Source organism: Lepidochelys kempii, chromosome 2 (assembly GCF_965140285.1).
Source record: "Lepidochelys kempii isolate rLepKem1 chromosome 2, rLepKem1.hap1, whole genome shotgun sequence".
Classification (NCBI taxonomy): Eukaryota; Metazoa; Chordata; order Testudines; family Cheloniidae; genus Lepidochelys; species Lepidochelys kempii.
Window position 1 is genome coordinate 121,003,166 of NC_136381.1, and position 27,006 is coordinate 121,030,171.

The 27,006-nt window shown below is 36.9% G+C and overlaps 1 protein-coding gene across 2 annotated transcripts in view; it reads right to left on the reverse strand.

Moving 5' to 3' along the window:
- Positions 1-27,006, reverse strand: part of GMDS (GDP-mannose 4,6-dehydratase) — a 550,209-nt gene that overhangs the window by 409,812 nt on the left and 113,391 nt on the right. For both annotated transcript variants that reach the window (XM_073332192.2, XM_073332193.2), the window contains exon 4: positions 23,303-23,412. In XM_073332192.2, coding sequence (XP_073188293.1) covers positions 23,303-23,412 — 110 coding nt within the window. The remainder of the gene's footprint in view (positions 1-23,302; positions 23,413-27,006) is intronic.

The window sequence follows — 27,006 nt, forward strand, 5'->3', positions numbered from 1 at the left end:
GATTTCAACATATAAATCATTTCCCTAAAATACAGTAAATAAATCATTTCCCATGTTTCTTCTAAATTCATGCTTTGAACATGTTCTACAAGATAGAAGCCACGGTTCAAATCCAGCTCCTTGATTCACATGAATCAACGGCTCTACTTGCATGAATAAGTTGGGCAGGACTTGGCTTTAATAGCCAAGGATCACAATTAGACACATAAAAAGTGAGTCACCTAATTTATATACGGACAGGGTTACCATCTAGACTAAAACTTCCATTGCGGACTGTAGAATACATCCATAAATTTCTCCAAGAAAAAAAGTTGTTTTTATGAACTGTTATAATAAAAAGGTTAAGCTGCAGTGTAGCTCATTAGATTACTTTTGAAGGTGTCATAAAATTGTCTCATGTTAATGATCAAACAGCTGGCCTTATTGATTGGCTATATTCTCTGAAATAACTCAGTGGGCATCAAATTTTGCCTTCTATCAGAATCATCATCTTGCACCAGAATAATGTAAAACTATAAAGAGCCTAGTGGGATTTTCCTATAACAATCCCCAAAAGATCAGTTTTTCCTCACTGGATTTCATTGAGATAGAGTTGGATGTACCTATTCCTTCTTGACATGTGAAAAATTATTATTTTTAACTACAACTATAATTAAACATTGGGGGTTTTGTTTGTTTTTGTTTTGTTTGATTGGCTTTCAGTTTGGTCTTTTTTTTTTAATATAATACTCTTTCCTGTCACCAGTTGGACTGTGCTGAAGAGGCTGAAACCAATATTATTTGGTGATAAGTTCTGTTTTTTAAATGTTCTCTGCCTCTGAACAGAAGTCAGTAAGACAGCCAATATGCCCTGAATTTCTATTCGTGTTACTGATAAAAAGCCTGCTTACAGTGTTGTTGCACAGTAACAATGAACTAGAAAACATCAGCCGCAGCACTGAAAGGTTTAGGCTGATCCATTTATAAATCGCTAAATTTTATGTAAAGAGCTACTAGTTCACAACACTGGTTTACTTAATAGCACATTAGTCAGTATACTATTTCAAGGTACAACAAATATATTAGCTGGCACTGTGTTAGAGGTAAGTAGGCCTGTGATTACTCTATATGATTAACATTCCCACGTCCAGTATACAGTTGGATTTGAATTTGATTTGATTATGAATTTGGATTTGAGATTTAAAAAACTTCTGATCATGATATATCCAGTGTATCTTTACTCTGAGTTAATAGTTACCATCCACATACAAAGCAGCACAATAGTATTGAGTCTTTTCCACTCAGTTCACTTACATCAATACCCTTGAAATTCCTTTACATCCTTCTCTGAAGCATCTGGCCCTGACCACTGTTGAATACCAAACTAAAGGGACCACTGATCTAATATGTCAAATAGTTATCATTTTGAAATTACAAGAAAAGCCAAAGAACATTTTTCTGGGCAGTTTTTCAAAAGTATAATATGAGATCGTGACTAATATAGTGATTCAAGTACCTTTTTTTTAGTTGAATGCAATGTGTTCATTTGGCTTTGTACAAATTGATGGTGATCAGAGGAGCTGAATTTCAGGCCTGCTCAGTACCCAGCCTGTACTTTCAGAATTCACTCTCTACATGAATAATCTTAAACATATACTTGAATCTCTTTTGTCCAACATTTTCCTCCAGATTCAGTGATGGCTTAATCTGTACACACACACTCTTGCTGGAATACAGGTACAGTCAGCAACTGTGCACCTGCACTGGTTCTAGCAAATGTGTACATGCTAATGGAGACAGGATTCAGATATATCGCCATTTCATGAAGTCTGATCAGAGTAAGTTTGAAGGATGCTGGGGTAAAACATGCCCAAACCCTGCCTACATCAGCACTTACTGCCAGGACAACTGCATCATTGCTGGAATACAGGTAAACGTTTTTCTAGTGCAAGGGCACCCGACAAAGTCCTGAGCTCATGTTTGGGCCCTTTAGGAACTACTCTGTTCGGTCTCAAAACGGGAGGCCATAAGGGAGCATGTTTTGTTCCTTTTATTTGGAATGTTAATGAACCCAGCATAACCCTTGTAAAATGCACTTAGGGGTTCTGATAATAAAACAGGAGACATGGTCCCTGCTACAAGGAGCTTACAGTCCACAAAAAATACAATTTAGACACAGGAAGCACTGGATGATCAGACGATAAAACATATCACGGAGTAGCTCAGAGTATTTAACTTCTCTGTTTTTTAATAAGGAAATAAAACTCTCCTACTGCAGCAGATTAATGCTGATAGGCTTCCCAAGATGTGAGTGTAAGGAGAAGACAAATTCTGTTCTACCAAGATAGGGTATGTGTTCCAGTCACAAAGAGCAGCACAAATTAAGTCACACAGACAAGAGGGAGAAAAGGATACAAAAAAAGCACTAGTCATCCAGTTTCAGCTTCTTTGTATGCTGGCCCATGGTTGTTTAGTGATAGGCTAAATTATAAAAATAATTTAGCTTATCTATATAAAAGGAAATAAAACAATATATCATTAATCTGCCACAGTAGGAAACAGTTTTATTTCCTTATTAAAAAGCAAGAGATGTTAAACTGCTGTGATACGTTTTATCTCCTGGCCATTCATTGCTTTGTGGGTCTCAACTGTGTTTTTTATATTGACTAAGCTCCTTGTGGCAGGGACTATGCTTCCTATTTTATTGCATTCATTACAAATACACCCCTTGCTATGTATGTGTACAAACACACATACCCACACCCACCCATCCTGCACACCATTTACCCAGCATACTAAGAGGCTGAAACTGGATGCCTAGCTCCCTTTGTAACCTTCTCCCATTCTCATCTTTGTGCCTTAATCCATACTCCTATATACAGAAATTATATAGTAATATGAGGAAAAAAGCCATAAAGGCAAACAATCTGCAGCCAGCTGCATTTTTACTTTTGTGAAGAACCAAGGCATTATGATCAAGACCTTGCATATTTTACACTTTTTGCCTTCAATTATGTAGCAAGGGTTGCCAAGTTATATAGCAAAGTGGCACTAAATAAAGTGGCAATTTGGAAAATATACAGCAAAGTTTACCAACTACAAAATCACTTGAGGACTTAATTTTATTAACATACCAAAAAAGCACCATAAAATGAGAATATATAACCAAGGCCTGTTACTCATTCAGAGAGTAGTAAAATTCTATTCCTGCACTGCTCCACAGGAGGAAATCATCTTTGCTCTCTGTGGGCAGCTGAGAGAGCAGGGATAGGCAGTGCCATAAAGAGAAGTGGGGACGAAGCAAAGAAGGGCTTATAGTAAACGGCTATCTGGGGCTCCACTCCTGGGGGACTTAACCTCTGCACAATCGACACCTGCCCCTGCTGAGCAACTCCTATGTAGCACAACTCCTATCTAAATAAATAGGTCCATCTGCTCACCTTTAAAGCTGACAAAGGTAGCACCTATCTAGGGCTCACGTCTACACTACAAGCAAAATCAGCACTGCTGAGATCGATGCAGAGGCGTCAAATTAGTGGGGTCTGGTGAAAACACATTAAGTTGATGGGACAGTGCTCTCCCATCAATGTCTGTTCTCCACTTCCCCAAGACGCGGAAGCTAAGTCGACGGGACAGCGTCTCCCGTCAGCATAGTGCAGTGTAGACACCGCTTTAAGTCAACCTAAATTATGTTTATTTCAGTTACATAATGTACGTAACTGAACTAGTGCAACTTAGATCAACTTATAGTGTTAGTTTAGACGAGCCCTAAGTACTCACATGGCCTTCACTATCATAATACCTGAGCATACCACAAGCACAATGGGATCCTGGTCTATGAGTAAGGTTCCTACATCTGATGGTAATGTCTCTCTCTCTCACACAGTCACACACACACACACCCCCAGGGGAAGAAAGAGCTAGATTAGTTTGCAGGTTTTTGTTTACAAGACAGCATTTATGTAAAGAAATGAGCTTTGCATTTAGTTCTGAAAGTGGCGAGATCAATAGTTTATTCCTCTTCCTGGAGTGAGTATCCAAGTCTACATCCAGTTCAGTTTCTCACACTTAAACCTCTCCATCACTGTTCAATAGTTCAAATGGAAAACAGTTGTTGTGGGGGCATTCTTGGGGGGGGTGGTCATGGAAGGAGATGATTTCATAAGTACCTAGAGCAGAGGTGGGCAAACTACGGCCAAGGGGCCGCAGCTGGCCTGCAGGACGCTCCTGCCCGGCCTCTGAGCTCCTGGCCCAGGAGGCTAGCCCCCAGCCCCGCCCCTGCTGTTCCCCCTCCCCCACAGCCTCTGGGCAGCGAGCTCTTGCCGGGCAGCGCGGCTGTAGCACCACCAGCCACCAGCGCTCCAGGCAGTGTGGTAAGGGGGCAGAGAGCAGCGGGGGGGTTGGATAGAGAGCAGGGGAGTTCGGGGTGGTGGTCGGGGGCGGGGATGTGGATGGGGTCAGGACAGTCAGAGGGCGGGGAACAGGAGGGTTGAATATGGGCAGGGTCCCGGGGGGCAGTCAAGAATGAGAGGAGGGGTTGGATGGGGCGGTGGGGGGCAGTCAGGGACAGTGGGTCCGGGGGTGGTCGGGGGGGTTGGATAGGGCAGGAGTCCTGGGGGGCCGTCGGGGTGAGAAGCAGGGGGGGTTAAATAGGGGGTGGGGGGCGGGCCACGCCTGGCTGTTTGGGGAGGCACAGCCTCCCATAACAGGCCCTCCATACAATTTCGGAAACCCGATGTGGCCTCAGGCCAAAAAGTTTGCCCACCTCTGACCTAGAGCAAATCCCACAGAGGCTTTTGATTATCAGGGCAAACCTTGAACTGGACTCTGTCATTAAATGGGGAGCCAGTACAGAAAAAGAAGGTACCAGGGTGAAGTCTTCATGCTGACCTGTGGCATTTTCTACCAGCTGTAGCTTTGACAGGGTTGTGTGGCTTCCTAGATCCAGTGAATTGCAATAATCAAGCCTGGAGGTTACAAATCCATAGATCCCTGTGGCCAAGTCTGTGTCTGACAGAATGAGGCACATTTTTCTGGCCAGTCACAGATGGGAGTGGGTATTTTTTTGATAGCTACCTGGGCATCCAATAGCATTGTAAAGTCCAAAAGAAATCCAAGGTGCAGACTAAATCTAAACCCCCTTGATGAAATGTATAAAGTAATTTAATATCACCTCTTTGTCCTCAACATACATACATTCCTGCTTTGATGAGGTGAGCCTACCACCAATACTCAAGTATGCAATAGGCCAATGCTAAAAACTAGGGTTGTCAAGTGATTACAAAAATTAATCGCGATGAATTGTGCTGTTAAACAATAATAGAACATTTAAATATTTTTGGATGTTTTCTACATTTTCAAATATATTGATTTCAATTACAACACAGAATACAAAGTATATAGTGCTCACTTTATATTTTAATACAAATACTTGCACTGTAAAAAACAAAAGAAATAATATTTTTCAATTCACCTAATACAAGTACTGGAGTGCAATCTCTTTATTATGAAAGTTGAACTGACAAATGTAGAATTATGTACAAAAAATAATTACATTCAAAAATAAAACAGTGTATAACTTGACAGCCTACAAGTCCACTCAGTTCTACTTCTTATTCAGTCAATTGCTAAGACAAACAAGTTTGGTTACAATTTGCAGAAGACATTGTAAACAAGAAGCGGGCAACATTGTCACCTGAAAGTGAGAACAGGTGTTCCCATGACACTGCTGCAGCTGGCATCGCAAGACATTTACGTGCTAGATATGCTAAAGATTCATATGTTCCTTCATGCTTCAACTACCATTCCAGAGGACATGTATCCATGCTGATGATAGGTTCTGCTTGATAACTATCCAAAGCAGAGAGGACCGATGCATGTTCATTGTGTTGTAATTGAAATCAATATCAATATATTTGAAAATGTAGAAAACATCCAAAAAATATTTAAATAAATGTTATTCTATTATTGTTTAACAGCACAATTCATCACTATTAATTTTTGTAATCACTTGACAGCCCTAGTTTTTAGCATTGGCCTATTGCATACTTCAGTATCGGTGGTAGGCTCACCTCATGAAAGCAGGAATGTGTGTATGTTGAGGACAAACAGGTGATATTAAGTTATTTTATACATTTCATCGTACTGGTATCATGGTATCCCAACATGCAGATAAAGAGGGTGTGGTTGGGTGTGTTTTAAGTTTGTGAATCCTAGAAGTTTGATTGATTGCTTCTGGATACATTTACAAACATTTCTTCCTTTAAAATAAATCAATGAGCAGGCTATAGCAGATCACTGAAATTTTGGTATCTATAGATGTTGCAGTTTTACTTTTTATTATTGTTCTAACTAGTTGTATCCACTAGCCCCCTGGGATAAGGTTTGGCCTATTTTTCGAGAGCAGCTTGAAGATTAGGAGGTGGGAACAGATGGTTCTAGTCAAATTCCTTTAAATCCGTTCCAAAGTGTAACATTTTCACATATTCCCCATGCTTACCACCCATCTAACAAAACAAAACAAAGCAAAAAAAAGTTTAAATCAAAAGGTGACAGGAGGGGGGAAGAAAAAAAAGATGAAAAACTATTCAGTCTGGCTTTTGTACTTTTCTTCAGGAGTTTCAGTGTTTCATTACTATTAAATCTACTACAGTATTGTACTGTTATTACATTTACCAGTGCGACATGACCAATACTTGAAGCCTTTAGCATTATTAATAAGCAGGAAAAGCTTGATGGGATTCTAAGTAATTCATCCATGCCATACAAAACAATTGAATGTATTCTAAGATCATTCTACATGCATATGGTGTAATAACTAAGAGGAAAAAAGAATTTAGTAAATAGTTGAGCACTTTTTACTACTATAAGTAGTATAAAATTTCATATGCCTTCTGTATAATAGCCTTCCTTACACTTCTAGAAAAAACAGAAAGCAACCCAACTGTAAAAGTTACAGACAACATATTACTATGAAACTAGCATTGAAATAAGGATCTAAGTTTCACTGTATGGTAACTTCTCTCCTTATTGTAAGAAAAAACTCTTAAAAAACACAAGATTAAAATGTCAGTTATGTTTAGAGATTATGGAAAATATTATTAGAACCCTGTAGGAAAACTTCTATATTACAATAAATGACCTATCATAAAATTATAGTCAGTGGCATAAAAAAAGGTATATTGTTATCCCTTCTTGAATCACATAGGACATAGCAATTTGAGACTGTCTGTGCAGCATGATAAGTTACATATGGACTTTATTCTGCATGACTTTAGCAAATGTAAAACAAAAGCTTTATACAGTGTCTTCAGAGATTTTTATTTTAAATATTAAATTTACAGACAGTTGCATTTACTAATACTGTTTCCATTACTAACCTATTCAGTGTGGCTGTATCAGGCTAGTCTGTTACCGGAATAAAATCTGATCTAAATGAACCATTGCAAATTAATGTATTTATTTATAGTATACTATAGTCATCTTATCAGTATTTCATTTCAGAATGCATCCAGCTGGATTTACATGGACAATCATTAAATGCTCTTACAAAAATGAATTTCTTAACTACAGTTTTACAGCATAGTAATGAAACATGAAATCTTAATAATGAATTATGCAGTTAACAGTCAAATAGAGAACTGAAAGTGTATCCACTCTGATTTCTATTTGAGAATCTTTAAACGGATTTGTACAACAATGTCATTATTAGGTTGAAAAAGTTAAAGTATAAAGATCAAGGATCAACAGCAACAATACTCTATTGTTCAGAATGAAAAAGTTTATAGTTCAATAAGAAGCCTTTTGAAAAGGTTAGCCTTAGTCATTAGTTAGTATTCCAGAATGAGAGACTTACATTACTGTTTGTGTTGCAATAAATATAAGTTGCATCATTAAAACATTTATATTAAGTATACATTCCCACTTACAATTTGTTTCAGCTATATTTTGTATCTTAACAGCATATTACTGCAGTTATGACTAGAGGTCATAATCATGACTTCTGTGCCTGACCATAGTGCCAGGCCCTCCACAGAAATATATGAAGACATGATCCAGTCCCAGAAGAGTTTACAATCTATTCCTACTCTATTGTAAATATAATATATTAAGTTTAAATTAATTATTAATAATAATCAGAGTTTGATAACATCTACATAAAGATCTGCTGTCAACAAATCATCCTTTTGGGATAGTCTCTTTTTACGTTTTTAGGACATTTAAAAAAAGCCACTTCAAAACTTAGGAAACACTTTGTAAGCGTAATTAAATATTCCTGTATTATACTTAAAATATGAAATAATTAGCTCCTCTTATAAAAGATAACCAAAACACATAAAAATGCATACCTTTTCTATTTTATGTGGGCTGTGAAAGGATTAACCTGTGAGATCTTTGTTGTTTTTTTAAATATCAAACAACAAGCCATAAACCAAAAATTAAGGCTACGTTTCAATTAAGGAGCAACTGTTTGTATTAAAAAGTAAGCTTATTTTCTGTATATTTTTACCACTACCTTTAAGACTTCAGAGCTGTTTTCACTTGCTGGTGTTGGAAAGTCATGTTTCATTGTGTTAACGCAATTTGTGAATGTGTTAACATCTTACAGTAAATATCCACATGTAACATGTCATTAAGAAAGATACCTCTCCTATAAAAAAAATGTTAGCATTTGCTTACAGAAGCAGAATCAACTTTAATCTACACTTGTTGACAGAAAGCATAATGTGTAGCAGATAATCTTGTTTTATCCCCGCTGCATATTCTAGGACTAAGTTTTATATGAAAACCATGACCTACAAGAATTAGTGAAAAGGCTGCCCTTTTGAACAATGGGTAGGTTTTCACATTAGATGCCATTACATTTACTTTCAAGCATTAAATTGAAATAATGTTGCCAATCTTAGATTACTAAGACTATACTGACAGTATCATAAATTTGTATTGATCAGTTCAATATCACCATCATGAAGTTCTGAGTCCAGCATTACAGGGTTCTAAATATCAGATTTCCCATGATTTACTTTACACTGAAGCACTGACGAGAAAGTGCAAGACATTTGCTTTGATTTATTTAGTATAAATAAGAATACCCTCTATGAATATTTATAAGGGAATTTTACCTTAATATTCTGACCACTAATGTAAGGCAATGAATTACAAGCAATAAAATACTTACACCATTTAAATAGAGAGTTTAAAAGTATGTGTTCCTTTGGAATGCTAAAACTCCTTTAGCTGACCTATCTCATGGTCTTTTAAATCTTAATTAGGATCCAATATTTAGAATTCAGCTTTTAAAGCATATATCCCATTAACATAAAGTATTTTTAAAACCTTTAATAATAAAAAAATTACTCAACTAAATACAGAGGAAGCAGTCAATGGAACTTGTAATATTACTGACTATAGATTGTGAAACACAGAACTGTGCATCTGAGTGTGTTATCAGCATAAAAGTGCATGTTATCCAGAAACAAAGAAATGTACATGACATCTCATCTTAAATTTAATTTAACATAGTATTATAAACACTAAAGACCTGGTCCAAAGTAATTTTTAGTGACTTCAATGGGCTTTGGATCTGACCCTTATACAAGAAAGTCAGTCATTATCTCTCATTAGAATTACTACAACCAGACTTAGGAAAACCAAGTATTTTTCAAAAAGAAAGGAGGATATTTACAGTATATCTAAATAGAATACTTTTTATCTGCTATTTCCAGACGATATAGTTCCTAACTAAATTAAGTTATAGCTTTTGAAATCCACAGACAATTTTATATTGTTCTAACTCAGACAAAATGTATGTGATGACCACTACCATAAATCACATTTAAAATATGGAAAGTAAGATTTAAAGCAGATAGAAGAATAAATCATAATTTTCCTGATTTGTGCCACTAAAACTTTTTTAAAATGGATTAGAATTTAAGGTAGTTGAACAGTGACACAAATTACAGATATTCTTTTACTAGCATCACTCTCAGGTAGGTTGAAAATACGTAATATTTTCAGGAACGCTTATTAGGGCTCTCCAATTAAAGTTTACTACCCAGTTAAGCGAATAATTATGTATGTTAATTATGAGGCATAGGCAATGTAATTACTTACAGGGGATTCAATTTGCCACAGTGAACTTTTAGAGGTACACATCAAGGGAAAACAAAATATTGCACCAAAATATAAAATTGGGAAAGCCCCTCAAACTCATTTGTCCCATACAAAAAACAGCTTTGTTTAATATTAAGTATTAAATCTTGGAAGCAATAGTTTGAATTTTTAGCATCCTTTAATTTATTTTTATAACATGTTTTCTGGTTTATTTGTTTTGATATTTTGCCAGTTAAATTGCATCACCAAGAGACAACATCATGCAAGAATGCCTGTCTAAAATGAAAATGCCACTACTTAATGTCACACAGTTGCAAGAAAAATGCAGCTCAGCAAACACATTTGCAGTGAAAATATTCACTCCAATACAACCATTAAATACTTAATTAAAATATATGGAAACAGGAGAATGCTGTCAGTCATTCTTACTGATAAAAATAGGGGCCAGGAAGAAAATATAATAGTGGTCCAATCCTGAAGTCTTTACTCTGGCTAAACTCTCTTTGAAATCAATGGATATGGTTAGAGATATTTGATACAACTCCTCTTCTATGTCACAAGGATGTGAAATATAAGAAGGACAAAATGCAGGGAGATTAGGGGAGCATGCAGTTTCTCAGACAACAGCTGATTCAGCTGCATTACATGTAACATGTTCAAATCAAAGAGTATACCACAGTACACACACTGACAGATATTTTTCCCTTTCCAAGCCTAATTCGTCAATGGGAGCTGATGGCACTCAGTTGCTCATGGGATCTAATCCCTTACCATTTCATAAAGTATTTGACAATACTTCTATTTATTCCTTATTTCTTCCTGTGTGCTGAATTTCATAGTGGTACAGTATACCATCACTGAAAACAATTATAAATTGTTTCTTTTTAGATCTTAGGGAGTTTTATAGTCAAATGATCTACTGATTCTTCATTTGGACAGTTTTATTGATAAACATTACTCAAAAGTTAAACTGTTTATGGACTGAAATAATTTGTAACGTTAATTTACATTTCAAACTTGTAAATATGGTTAAAAACAATGTTCTATAAGTATCAATTCAAGATCACTGCTATAGAATAAAAAAGACAGACTGAAGTTCAAAGATAGTGAAGGAAGGAATGATTATATTTGTCTCATTTCTAAATGGTTTTTAACAATATGGGTAAGTTGCACAGCCTATGTCTACCCTTAATGTTTAAAAAAATGTGATGAAACTATAAAAATCACCATTGCAATGTACCATTATAAGTTTGCAATTTCTGATATAAAAATGCCATATTTTAATTTTCACTTTCTAAAATATTATTGGAAAAGAAAAAAATATGGAACTATTGCCTGTTCACTATTACAACAATGTCATTACCCCCTCAAAATATTTGTGCTCTGACTACTGAACCTATGGCATTTCATAATTACAGGTTCCATAGTCTTGAATGTGTCCCATAGTGTGATAGTCTGGACTACAAAAATGGATTTTTTTCAGTAACCTTATTGTTATCTCGTAGTATTACAAATCTGCAAAACCCTTTTTAGTACGTAAAATTTTATTTCAACTATTCCACATGCATTAAAAATCTACAGACTCATTTAAAAAAGTTATACTGTAATTCTTCCATTGATCATGAAAATAAAAGGGGTGAATATATATTATTCAAAGAGGTACATAAGCCATACATATCTGACCATACTAAGAACACAGAAAATGAACCTAGTATTAATCAGCACAAGGGGGAGGGGGGTTCAGTATTGTAAGGAGAAAAAAATATGCTGGTACTTAAAAAAAAAAGACAGATATAGAAGTATTTCAGATTTTAGAAAATTAAATCATGCTTTTCAAGATAAATTCCTTGTTCAGAAAAATAGCACTAACCTCAATGGGATTTTGCCCAAGCAGGGCCCTGCAGCATTTTACTCTGACGATACAAAAGGTTGTCAGGTGAAATACATTTAGAAAATGCTTTCTGAAGGGATCTTAAAATGTTCTTATTTTTTGTTCTATTAAGTGAAGTGTGTGTTCAGTGCATGCTTTTGCTTACTTAGGTTCCCTTTTAGAGTGATTAGAACAGCATTGTTATGCTTTTTAGCATAAAAGTCATTAAAACAAACATGGTATGTTTCTAAACACTATTGTTAATTTGGAATATCCTTAGAAGTGTATTTGAAAGCAAAACAGAAGATTTCTTTGTAAAACATGGCATGCTTAATGAAACTGATACTAAACACAGAAAGTTAAAAGAAAGGAATAGAATACTATCATTTTATTGCATAAAATACTGTATGTATGTAGTCCATATACCGTCCATGTTTTAGCAATGTTGACATAACATGAATTACATACAGTACATATGATACTGTAGCAGTTTTATTAAAACTGTCAAAACACCTCATTTTATAAAAGCATTTTAAAAGAATCACACAGGCCCACTCATACTGTGTCACTAACAGCAGTTTAATCAAAGCTGAAACATCAGCAGCCAGGGTTATTAATTTTTGCACTGTTACATTACACAGTTGGAAACTATACTCCCTTCTAGTCTCACTTAGTTGTAATAGTGAGAGTGAGTTGCAACACACTTCAGAGTGAAAATGCCTTTATTAGCTATGAGAAATTAAATTAAATTAAATTGGGGAGGGGAGGAAGGGTTAACTTGTCGAATAGGGGTAGGGATTCTTAGGATATCAGATTTAGGAAGGAAAAAACATGTGAGAAATAACTTTCTGTCACAACAAAGACTTGCCAAATATTGCCTTTACTCAGTTGTTATATACACTTCTGAAAACAAATTTTGTAACAATGAACTCTGTTTATGGAAACTAAACTATGTAGGGTACAGCAGGAAAATAAATGGTGTGGCATATGTTTACCCTGAACAGTAGTAGTAATACAGTGTTATCGGAAATAAAGTCCTTTCTAGGTTTGGTAGCACTAAGATTGACCTGGGTTGATTTTTTCCAAACCTTGAAGTACAATGAAGCCACAATAATCTTGAAACTAAACACTCATATCTCGGATTGTTTCTTTACTTTTACAATTATATCATAAGACAACAATTTTGGGCTGAAATTGACTGATAGGCTCCAAAATTTCTTCACTGTAGGTGAAAAATCCTGGCCCCATTGAAGTTCATTGCAAAACTACCGTTGGTCTCAACGTAGCCAGGATTTCATCCTCTGTTTTGAAGGTAATCCTACTAAAAGCTCCAGATACAGACAAAATATTGAGTACATCAAATATAATATTTGATTACTACACCCCTTGGTCAACCCATTATTAATTTTGCAACTAGTGAATGCTAATTAAAACATTGCACCACTTTAATTAACCACTTATCCTGAAGACGCATTTAATACTTGAACCCTTTTAATGGCAAATCTAATTTTGGGATTGGGGCATAACAGACTGCAGATCTGTTTCTAAAAAATGCTGACATTTGAGCAAACGTTCCCAAAGAATGCTTGCCTGATTTGAGGACTGACATTTCCTCTCTTTAACTTGCTTAACTAAAAAATAGGCATGCAGGCCAAGTTCTAGAGTACCCCAAGGCAGCAGTTCATTACTTTCAGTTGCAACTTGTGAATACTTTCTATTTCTGTCATTTTAATTTGACATGCATATTATTTTAGCTGATTTCAGTCATGTTGCATGAGAGGACGACATACCTTAAAAGATTAAGTTTTCCCACCTGGGACTATTCCAGAATTCAGAACTTTATAGCATCTCATACCCTTCTTCATCCTCTATGCTCCTGCATTATCAGTGGTAGCTTTCTTTCTTATTTTGTGTTTAACTACAAGTTATACCGGGCTGCAGTTGATAAAAGTCAGCTTGCAATGTCACCATTCTTTCACTACAACTACAGGACTGGACTGCTCCATTGTCTATAACACTCTGCTGCCATCTATTTGACAGAAGAAATATGCCAGAAACACCGTAACTATTTTCCTTCTCTTTCCATCCGAACCAGCTGTCCTAAGGAAAAGTACTACGGGGCATTTGCTTACTTCCCAAGAAATACAGAAACGTTTACAGAACTTGCATTTTTCCTCCCTCTAAATTTAAATGAATTTAAAAACAGAATTTGGGCTACTTAAAATAAAACAAATGTACATAATAAAAATCTTTATTTTTAAAGGCACTCCCAATTTAACTACCTTTTCCAATTGAGAACTTAGAGAATGTATACATAATTCATTTTCAATTTTTAATATGTACATGGTAATGCTGTCAAAATGTGGGTTATTTTAATTATGCTAGAATATCCATCAGCAATTACATAGATTTAATAAGGGCTCAGATTTTGGATTTCAGTCACACTCATGAAAACCTGCTTCAGTGCCACTGCAGTCAATGTAAATTCTACTGCATCAGTTGTTACTCTACATTTACAACAACATAACTGAGTTCAGAATCCATCCCAGAATGTTAAAATACCAATAACGCACAAAGCAGGAGATTAAGAACATAGTTGATCAGTCATCAAGATCATAAAGATAAGGACCACTTCATCCATCAAAGTATGTAGTCCTCTTTATATACTGTATTGCACAAGAGGGGAATTAAAGAAAAAAATCCTTTACTTGCATTTATAAAATATCTTGCAAAAAATAAAACTGTTGAATTTACAAATAACCAACCGACAATGTAGTCTATAATTTTTTCGGTTAGCTGATCACAATATTTACACTCTTTGCTATTTAACAATCCAATCACATGGAAAAGTTTTGCTTCAGGGCTTTGTCTTGTCTTTTTCACACCCTTGATAAGTATTCAATACATTATCAGGCTTCATTTTTCCCTGGATTGCTTTCCTGATACTTTAAAATAAAATTTATTGGTGGTAATCTTCTTAGTGCTGATCACAAGTGACACATGAAAAACAACAACATCAGAGACTGAAAAAGCAAAAACCTAACAAATTATAAATATGTGCCATACAAAGGAAATCAGTATGACCCCAAAAGCATATAATCTCTAGCATTTTTTTCCATTCCAGGAAAAATTGCTACAGTGAGGTGTTGGGAGAGAGGATTTGATTTGGGTGTTTTAGGTGGGAGAAGGCACAAAGAGGTAATTTTACAGGTTTTTGCAGCACTAAAACATGTCCATTTGTTTTCATAAAAATACTGCCTCAATTTGGCTCCCAGTGTGCTTGGCCTGAAAAGTACTTGTTTCAGATCACAAAGTGAAGAATTTGGTAACACTGTACTTGCTAAAGAACCAAATCAATATATTATTCTTAGTACATACTACTGCAATCATATAATCCCATTATTCATTTGCATGCATTTATAATATTAGCAGACACGGTATGTATACTTATCTAACAATTACACTAATCTGTTGAAGCCATGTGACAATTACATTTAGTTACTAAAAATATTTTTGGTTTTAGATTTAGTTTAGGCTAGCCAATGCACGCAGCTATTATGACTGGACTGATGATGTAAAATGCAAACAAACATATCTTTGTGTGGTCTACTAATAAGAGAAATTCCAACCACCACCACCTATTATCAAAATGACAGTTCCTCCCAGATTTTATAAAAGAAAATCTGTTTGAACAGGTATAATACGATTTTCATAGTGTTCCTCAACCCTACCCCCATGTAAAATAATATGTGCGTATAACGGAATTTTTAAATTGCTTTACATTTGAATTACATTGCTCAGAAATGCAATGAGAGAGTTTTAAAGCTAGACATAGGCAAAATGACACACAAACTTTAAAAAGGGAACACAAAGAACCTTACGCTTCCCTCAGCCACACTGAGGCTCTGACCTTCAAGACCCCAACACTCTGGCCCCAATCCAGCAAAGTACTTAAGCAAGTGCTTAATTTTAAGCACCTGAGTAATCCCACCAATTTCAAGTTAAGCACATGCTTAAGTGCTTTGCTGGATCAGCACTTCAAGGATTAAGCCACTCGCTGGTGCAGGTGAGGTTGATAAGGTAATGCAAGCATCTTCTTCCTCTAGTGAAGCAGCAGTGCAGGATCCTTCCTCAGAGCACACAAGTGTTAAGAGATGGTCCTGAATAATGAAATGGCTCACACACCACTTCCTCAAGAGGTTATGGTCTGGAAACGAGAAGCACAAACTGCTGCGAGAAGCCAATGCTAGGCTAGCTAACAGATGGTAGCTGAGCACAGTGGTTTGGCAAAGAGATGCAGCAAAGTATGCACCATGCCATGGTGCCCTAGCCAATTCTATGGAATCCTATCCTGGTGAGCAGGATCCCTACAGCAAAGCAGTCTGCATTCAGGTTCCTACTGATGCAAAAACCAGGAGTGGGCTCTACTTCTTAGCTAATCAAATGAACTCCCACACACTTTCAATTAAAGATAATTTGATACCAGCTTGTGATACAGTAAAATATTCTATAAAACCTAACTGTGAAGTTCTTAAATTCTATAAAGTTGAGATTTATTGAATTATTTTTGTTTATACAGTGTACACTGCATCCTTACCCTTAGCACAGCCATTATTCTTGTCCATTAACTGAACTAGATTTTGGTACAATGAGTGTTTCACTCTTCAATGGTTAAACTGCTACCCACTTAGGCCTTTTTCAATGCTTATAGCTAAATATATGGAAACTTAATATAATACAACAACAAAGCACAAAAAACATGCAAACTGAATGATCAGAAACATTTTACTTCTGCATACCGGATAAAACTATGTGGATTTATATGTTATAAGTAGTGTATAGTTCTGATTATTTTTGATACTGCAGAAGGACTGGGAACACTTTAGAATTTCCTAACAAAGGTTTTAGCCTGCAATTCTTACTCAAACAAAACTGAACTCAAGTCAATGAGAGTTACCTAAGTAAGGATTCCAGAATCAGGGCCAAAACTGAATGGATACAAATTATATAAATGTCACTGATAAGTCTCTCAATTCCAATCTTCCAAACCTACAATCATTTTGCCCACATTTAATTTTAAATACATGAGTAACTGCATTAACGTTGTTGATTAATGTTTGTTTGGAAAAAATCCAGACACTACCAAGATAAAATACGGCCTTTTAAATTTACACCGTAAGAGTAATACATATCCCCAATATAGAGATGGTATTTTTAAAACTGGTTTGTTTTAAGAAAACAGATAGGTATTAGAACCAGTCGTATCGTATAAATTCTATTACTTCAATGGGATTTCTCACATGCTTAAAACTAAGCCCCTGAGTAAGTGTTTGCAGGATCAGGGCCTTAACCAGAAGATCAGTTAAAAAGGACTACGTTAATCCACCTGATTACTGAACTATACAAATACCAACCCTTCTACTATCATCAGTAGAACTTACAAAACCTTATTCTAGTACCTATGTGTTTTAGGAAAATAAACCAGTTTGCAAATACTTCCTATGTACTGTAGATCTAGAGCTCTCTGATACTGTAAATTTAAAGGGAAGTTTTTAACTTGGTAGCATGGTTTGTTTTTTTTTCCAAACAAACATGGACCAATGTTATTTTATTGCCAGATATTCTGAATTTACATCTTGAATTATCATGTTTCACTGTTAGTGAATATTAAAAATTACTCAGGTGGTGCTAATTCCAATATTGACATAGATAGTTAAACATCAGCACAAGCCTACGAACCAAGTATACATTTCCACTCATAGAAACTAATATTGGTGTTCAGGCACCCAAGCATTAAAAGTTAATCCAATTTACATGAAAAGAAAATCAAAGCATACACATACTTCTGCATTACTCTGCAGAATTGCAGAGTATTTAAAACAATGCTGTGGTAAATTCCGTGTGAAAAATTCTGCCAACTACAAAAAAGTACCGTATATTAACAATCAGCATTTTAGAACTACATAAGCAGAAATAAACCCACTGAAATTTTATACTAAAGTAAAAAACTTAAAGCAATGGGCCTGATTCTGTTCTTATTTACACAAGCTTTACACCAATGTAACTTAAATTGATTTCAGCAGTTACTCTAGAATCTGGCCCATAATGTTGAAATTCCGCAATGTACTGTGAATTCTTTTTCTACTGCATAAAATATCCCAGCTAACCAACATTTTGGGGGTACCTTTATATCCTGATTAGAAGCAAACACTGGCCCTGTGTCAAAATATTCAAAACTAGCAATGTATTAGTAAATCAGACAAAAATCGAGATGCTGCTGCTGCTGCAGATGGAATAAAATCTGCTAACAGAGGACAACTGGTTGTTTGAAGTATTCCTCTTGTTTAGTCACATATTGACTCTTCCCAGCTTACAACATTTGGGAGGCAATGAGGTTCAATGGACAGAGAGGCAGACCAAAGAGTCGGAAAACTGGGATTCTACACATACAGGAAGCTGTTTAACCTTTCCTAGCATCTCAGTTTCCCCATTGCAAAATGGGGACAAGGCTCCTAAATTACTTTGAGCTCTCTAAATGAAAAGTGCTTTATGAGTGATGCATATTATTATTTGATTGATATTTTGGTATCATAGCAGTAGAGTGTCAATGTCCAAGCACAGTGCCAAATGCAGACCACGTAGCAATAAAATGTAGCCCTGATCCACCCTTTCTCAGCAACTGCAGTTTAAAAAAAAACCTGATCACCTTCAGGGTTTCATCATTGTTGAACAAAAACAATCAACTATTTGTATTTATCTTGCAAGGTAGAAACAAGTATCAGCAAACAGTGGTTAAGGGCATGTATTTCGGATTTTTTAAAAAGTTAGTTTATATGCAAATAAGGTCTAATGCTAGGGCCACTGGCACATGGCCAATGTGTCTGTGTTGCAAACATTAGGCACCCTGGTTGCAATACATCAGCCCATTTTTTTCACGTCATATATTTTATGACAACAGTTTTGGCAAGAGACACTAATAATTACTGCCAACAGCCCATAATAGGTCATCTCCTACTGATTACAGCAAGTGCACTAAAAGGGCCACATTCAGACTCAGAGTAACTAGGCAAAACTAACTCCAGTATAAACAAAGCAGTTGCATCCCTTTGTACCACATCTGAATTTAACTTTAAGCTGTTTAATATAAGACAGAATTCTCTATATCAGTGTTCTGTTGCCCTTTGCTTTCAACATTTCTATCAGCTGAGTATATACCTGCTTGATTAATTTAAGATGGCAACAGTAAAATACCTACAGTTAATACTGTACTGTGGTTTCCTAGTGCAATTAATACTGTTCATAATTATGTTTGCCTAAAATAGATATAAGATGTTGTGCACTGTTCTATACACACACACACACAAATATGCAATACCCCCCTCAATTGGCCAAATGGTGTGTGGAAATGGCATTAAACAAATTCAGTCAAACTAGGGTTTGGATATTTGAAGGAATTTTGAATATAGTTAATAAATTTTAAAGTACATGCGTCTATGGCCATGTCTACACTAGAGACCTTATAGTGGTACAGCTGTAAGAGCTCTCATGTAGCTGCTTTATGCTGAAGTGAGGGCTTTCCCATCAACATAATTAAGCCACCTCCAATGATCAGAGGTAGCTATGTCAACAGGAGACACTCTCCCGCCGACATAGTACTGTGCACACTACCTCTTATACCGGCAAAACTTATGCCAGCGAAACCCCTGAGCTACATAAGTTTTGCTGACGTAAGTGGTAGTGTAGACATGACATATGTCAGGGACTCTAGCAGGGAGTTTTGAACAACTGGTTTCAGTTAATCAAGCATGTACACAAAACAGCCTATTCTGTGCTTGGGTTTTGGAGTCAATGCACAGTAACCAATTACCTCCATCAATTCTACCCAAATGAAAAAAAAACACATTTGCATGGTTAGTAGTGACGATTCATGATACAGCAGTGTCTAAAGAACAGAATTTAAGATTAAACTACTAGCGTAACAGCTCTGAAGTGAATGTGCTACTGTTACTGAACACCCTCTGTAGAAGTTATAAACCCCATTCCTCATGAAAACAGGCAGGGTTACACACTGGATAATTTGTTCCTACTCTGATGATATCATGTTAAGTTTACAGTTTCCAAAAACTAGCAAATTCAGTCTTCATCTCTCACTTTCTCCAGCATAAGATCAAATCAGCCTCTCAATGACCTACTCATGAGTCATAATCCTCACTGTTTACGATTTAGAAAAATGGTCTTCTCTGTCAGTATTTCCCAGACTGCTGTGGGTTCATTCCAAGAACCAATTTCATCTTCATTGGTTTCCTACAGGAAACCAGACCAACTTCCTATTATTTTATTTTCCTTACTTTCAGCATGGCTCACATAAAATTAACTGGAAGTGAGAGTGATAGAAAACTTTATTCTACATAAACACAAGCCAACATAAACACCACCAAAAAACACTGCAGACGTCATTGATTCCAAGTGACCAGAATGTAAAGTAAGCTAAGATTAGAACTTTTTCTCTGAAAGCACCACACACAAAAAAGTAGTTAATTTACATAGGCTATGATTAAAGCAAGCTTTGCTTAAATCATGTGCTGATGAGGATGTTCACCAGTTTGCAAAATCTTATTATGAAGGAACAGGTACTTTCCCAACTCCGCAAAAAGAAAAGGAGGACTTGTGGCACCTTAGAGACTAACAAATTTATTTGAGCATAAGCTTTCGTGAGCTACAGCTCACTTCATTGGATGCATTCAGTGGAAAATACGGTGGGAAGATTTATATATAGAACATGAAACAATGGGTGTTACCATACACACTAATGAGAGTGATCAGGTAAGGTGAGCTATTACCAGCAAGGGGTGTGTGTGGATGGGGGACCTTTTGTAGTGATAATCAAGGTCTGCCATTTCCAGCAGTTGACAAGAATGTCTGAGGAACAATGGAGGGGGGGGGGGGCGGGGGGAGACAAACATGGGGAAATAGTTTTACTTTGTGAAATGACCCATCCACCCGTCTTTATTCAAGCTTAAGTTAATTGCATCCAGTTTGCAAATTAATTCCAATTCAGCAGTCTCTCGTTGGAGTCTGTTTTTGAAGTTTTTTTGTTGAAGAATTGCCACTTTTAGGTCTGTAATCGAGTGACCAAAGAGACTGAAGTGTTCTCCGACTGGTTTTGAATGTTATAATTCTTGACATCTGATTTGTCAAGACTTTCCCAACTCCATTAGTGTCAGCAGCAGTCTTAGAACATTTGGCATTGCTGAACCGTTCTAAATCATCTTGATAATACCAAAGTATTTTTAAAACTTAAAAAGTTTCCATTTAATTTTTATATCTATGATCAGACCAGTCATTAGTTGCTGTCTTTAGGCATGATTTGCTTTTGCTGACTTAGACACGAGTTTGAAAGCAATTATGTACCCACTCCTGGCCTTAGAAGAGGAAGGAGTCAGAAGGTGCATGTGGCTGATTTACCATTGTTTTCTAATCACGATTTGCTACCAAGTAGTTAAGAGTAGTCTATGGATCCTAATTTGTAAGAGAGAACTAAAGAAGCAAATGCAAATGATGATTCCCCATGGTAAATGAAACTACATGTGTTTAAAGAGAATTCTGTGATTACAATAAGGTGCCGTTTTTATTTCTATCTTTTTTTATGTAAAGTTACATGCACATTAGGCAGCTGCCCATCCCATTAACAGAAAATTCACCTTGTTACTCACATCACTTTCCTGAACTCACAGCAAATTGGTATTTCAAGGTAAAATTACTGATTTGTCTCTAGCTGCAAGTTCAACCCTTTGACAGTTTTAAAATTTTCCATTTCCCCTTCAGAAGGAGTATATGGCACTCTCTCCATTTACATGTCACATTCTTTCAAAGGACACTGTCTACCTCAAAACTGGCACAGGCAGAACCTTTCACTGGTAGTGATACATTCTTGGGGAAGTGGAGATGTTACTTTTCATGAACAAATACACAAGTTGCAAATGAAGGAAGATCAATAAGACTGGGTACAAAACTAATTTGAAGCATTCGCTGTTAAGTAGGATGCCAGAAGCTCAAATTATTTCTACGTCAAGAATAAACCGATTTTAACAAAAGAGGCTGTGAAAATGGTGGCTATTGTATTGTGGTTCTGTTACAGCCAGTGTTCTGTCAATTAACACTGGAAGATCAGTAGTGTATCCAGAATAAAAGAAAGGAAAAGAAAAGGAAGTGCATCAAAATCAAGGAGAGAAAAGGTTAAATTCTTCTTTGGAGAAAAATCACCAGGGACAGCAATGACCTTGAAATGCTCATTTCTGGGTAATCTTTTCCATATTAGTAAAGGATTAAACAAGGTTAGTCTCTTTCACTCAGAAAAAGACTTTCTGTAGGTACTATACAGGACACTGTAAATGTTTCATTATGGCACCCACTAGACATTTAACAGACTAGTAGCAACAACAGATGCAACTCACACACTAAAACAGTGGTTTTCAAACTTTCTTTTGTGTCCCCTTTCACACAGCAAGCTTCAGAGTGTGACACCCCTTATAAATTAAAAATGGGGGAGAGGTAATTTAATTTAATGGGGACTCAGGGCTGTCAGCCCCACAGAGCTAACAGTTTGTGACCCCCACATAACCACCTTGGGACCCTTGAGAGGTCACAACCCCCAGTTTGAGAATCCCTGCACTAAAAAGTTGCAAATACCTCATAAATAAAAATATATAAAAATAAAATAACGATAGGCTACTCCAAAGCATTCCAAGACAGACACCAGCAGGATCAAAGGGGAGACTGCTGGTGGACAGAAAAGGAGGAACAAGTCAAAGACTGCTAGTTAGAGGCTTTGGGTGAGGAATAGTATGGAACTAAATGTTTCACCCCAAAGGCTTCTGACCAGAATTGAGAACAGCACTCAGCTATTTGGAATTTTTTAATCAGGTTCATACACATCATCAAATATATCAGCTAAAAATAAAATATTACTTTAAAACAATGTTTTGGTTCAGACACAAACCAACTGTGCTAGTCTTCTATTAGGGTTTCTTTTCAGGACATTTTGAAACCAATGTTATTTCAAATGGTGGACACACTAAGCCTCAAAAATTGGGGATAGTGTTGGCAATGCCAATTTAACCTCGTACTGCCACTTAAGGTTTAATTTTTCATTCAGTACGGAAACTGGTACAGTATTCAGCACCAAGTTAGTAGTATTTGCTATGATTTAAAGCAGTGCTCATATGTTATAACTAGTAATTGTTGAAATGCTGTAGGGGCTCTGGACTAAAATTATGAATAGAGATATAGTGCACACAATCACTAACCATTCAGAATTCTCAGTGATAAAAAGTTACTTACTTTGACATGGCTCTGAGCTCCCAAGTTGTAGATTTCAGTGGGTTTCACTTCATTAATTATCTTCACCAGGCAAGTACTGTCTGTGAGATCACCATAGTGCAGCTTCATGTCTTCAGATTTCAAGAAAATACAGTTAGACTAATGAAAGTTATATACTCAATTCTCAAAACAATATGGTGTCCTTAGTCAAGGTCCTATTTAAAAATATATACACTATTCAGGTAAGAAATTAAAAGAAAATTATCTAGATAATACATCATTTTTAAAAATATGATCTTCCTTACCAGAGTTGTAACCACCACCTTAGATTAAATTGGCAACATTTACATTACTTGCTTAATCTGTTGCACTTCATTCAACAAGGATATTTAAACCTCATCTGAGAAGCTTCACTTATTCTCACCCATTAGCACAAAACTGTTTAGTCTGGGTTTCCAACACTTACAGGGAACATTTAACAATACCTTTTACCGATTATTTTTGTTTTTAAATCAACATTGTCAAATTCAGATTTTAGCCACCACCATTAAAATGGCAGTGACTAAGATTTTCTAATGCAACTAGTAAATTTGGATCCTTGTTTTGAAAGACCAGCTCCTGACATCTTTGAGGGGCCTGTTCTTCGTGGAGAGCATACTTAGAGCTTTGTGAAAAATCAGGCCTCTATTACCGACAGCCAATTTAAATCAGTAATAACTTTTGAAAATCTTGGCTAGAATGTGTCTTCTGTTAACAAACCTAAGTAACTAAATGTTTTCCCCATATTTATAGCAGGAAATAAGTGCAGTATCTCACATACCACTGTCTGATAACTATTGGTGACTATCTTTTTTAATGCTGACTGCTATAGATTTTCAACAAAGTCTAAATTTGAAGGCTAAACTACTTGACCCTATCCCTTGAAAAGATTTACATTTTTATGCCTTCTTTCCAAAGTATCTTCTTCTCACAACTTTTGCAGTTACCAAATGTTTGTATAGAGATCTGCACCTTCAAAATATTTGTACAAAAAGTTAACTAAATTAATTCATTTCCTCACACTTCCCACCACAAAGATGGGGAAACTGGGGCTGAGAAATTAAGTGATTTCACCAAGACCATAAAGCCAAAGTCAAGCTATGATTAGAATTCAAGGGTTTATGTTCCAACTACTCAGCTCAGGCCACTAGAGCACACCATTTTCTTGGCTATTTATGACAATTATTTTTTCACCTATCCCCAGACATTTCATATACAACCCAGCATTATGTTGTACATCTGCAATTTTATAATCACAATGCCTTCTTGGAATACAATTAGAGATGAGTACCATTGACCTCTACTGAGGTCTATCCTTCACTCAGCATGGGTACTCGTAACAATGTCTTGTGCCAGGATAAGAAAAGAACAAAACATACTAACTTTGTCACCCCTTACTAATTTGTATCAAGGATGTAGGTCATAAATAATATTCTGCTAAGTTCTGTTCATGGCCAGCTACAAGAAAGCCAGTCAAAGCCATCCATAAGTGACAGCTCTTTATTTGATACTTTTTCAAGGCTTTACTTCTACTATTCTTCTTTGAAAACATAATACATAAAATATTCTAATGTTCAGTGGTAGCTATGGCCAATTTCCTCTCTACAGTATATGTCACAATGACAACTAGCATTAAATATACAATTGAGTCACACAGAGAAAGTGTTCTGGTTTGTTTTTACCGAACAAAACTATGTCGTACAAGATTTTGTGATCAAGTCAGTTTGCTTTCTTGTGTATTAAGCAGCTAAAGATGATTCTCAAACACCTGCAAAGAAGAAATGCTCACATCACTAAACTTTTCATAGGCTGAAAGTGTAGGTGATAATACAGTCAGACTCAGCACTGCTGACCTGAAAGCTTTAGGTTCTAAAAATGAAGCAACACTAAGGAAAGAGTAATTAAAAACAAAAAAACCCCACCACACCACAACAGGCAATGCACCATGTTTCATGACATTACTGACAAAAGTCTCATTTGTGGTCAGATATACTGGTCATGCAGCTGTATTTAGTCTTTCCTGATTTGGTTAGTTTCTAACAGATATGTGAAAAAGGAGGTATCAGCATGAGCCAACTCCTGTCAAAACAAAGAAATGGCCCACCTGTTGATCACTTTAGATAAGCTATTACCAGCAGGACAGTGGGGTGGGAGGAGGTATTGTTTCATGATTTCTGTGTGTATATAAAGTCTGCTGCAGTTTCCACGGTAAACATCTGATGAAGTGAGCTGTAGCTCACGAAAGCTCATGCTCAAATAAATTGGTTAGTCTCTAAGGTGCCACAAGTACTCCTTTTCTTTTTGCGAATACAGACTAACACGGCTGTTCCTCTGAAACCTGTCATATAAAACTTATCAACTTTATCCTTGTCCTCAAACTACAACCTGTAGAGAACTTCTCAAAATACAGTTTATTCATCATGGTAAATAGGTTTTAACATTTCTAGTACCAAAAATAGTGTACATGAATAGCTATTTTGTTAAAAATCAATCATGGACGGAGACTTTGTTTTTAATCTGCTAAAGCAAGACCCTGGACATTGAATTAACATAGATTATTTGCTGATGTTTTTGGTCTCCAGAGTTTGTTAAAGGGAACTGGAAACTGAATGGCTCCATTCCTTTGCTTCTGAGAGACCCCACAAGAGAACAGTGGGAGATTACTCATCTTGCCTGAAGGATCTCTCATGTTAGGTCCTACAGGGAACTAATTTTGTCATTCCTCCTCTTCAATGTGAATACGAGACTGCTAGGGGAGATAGTGAGATGGTATGGCATGCAGGGTCTTCAGTACGTGGACAACATTCAAGCTGCGTGTCTGTCTCATTAGAATCAACCAGTCAGATAAGAGACTCAGCATCTAGCCAAGGGTTCTCTAAATGAGAACTAGTTGGCTGAGACTCAGGCAGACAAGAAGGAGGTAATGCTTTTGGATTCAGAGCAGCAATCAGAAGAAATTACTCCTGGGGAAATTCTGCACCACTGTGTACACACAGAATTCATGCCCCCGCAGATTTTACACTTCCCGGGAGAAAAATTACTGGCGGGGAAGCAAAGGAAGAGGCCACATGCCCCTCCTCAGCAGCGCAGCCGCATTGTTTCAAGCACCCGGAGCAGCCGGTGGAGAGGTAGATCACTTTGATGGGGTGGGGTGGGGCGGGGCGGGGCTGGGGACACCCTGGCTGGTGGCTCCAATCTGCACCGGGCTGAGCTGGGCTGGGAGCACACTCCCTCTTCCCCTACACAGGGCGGTCAGAGCCGGGTGAGATCCGCCCTCAGAAACCTCCCGTGGTCCTGCACCCCACTCTTTTCCTGTCCCCTTCATTCCTCAGCTGCAGTAGGAGGGATTGCTGTATGTGCAGCTGCAGCTGAGGAGTGACCAAAGCCCCATTCATCCAGACACCACCCCCCCCAGGCCCTCCCTGCTGAGCCTCACCCCCCATACTCAAATTCCCCACCCTGCTTAGCCCCACCCCCCTACACCTGGACCATCCCAATGAGTCCCCTGCAGCCACATCCTCCCCCCTACACCCACTGAGCCCCAAGCACCATCTCCTGGACCCTCCAGCAGAGACCCCTTGCCCCACAGCCAGAACCCTCCCCAACGAGCCCTTGCATTCCCCCCACCGACACGCAGACTGCTCCACACAAACCTCTTACCCCGGTAACCCCCCCACACACACTTC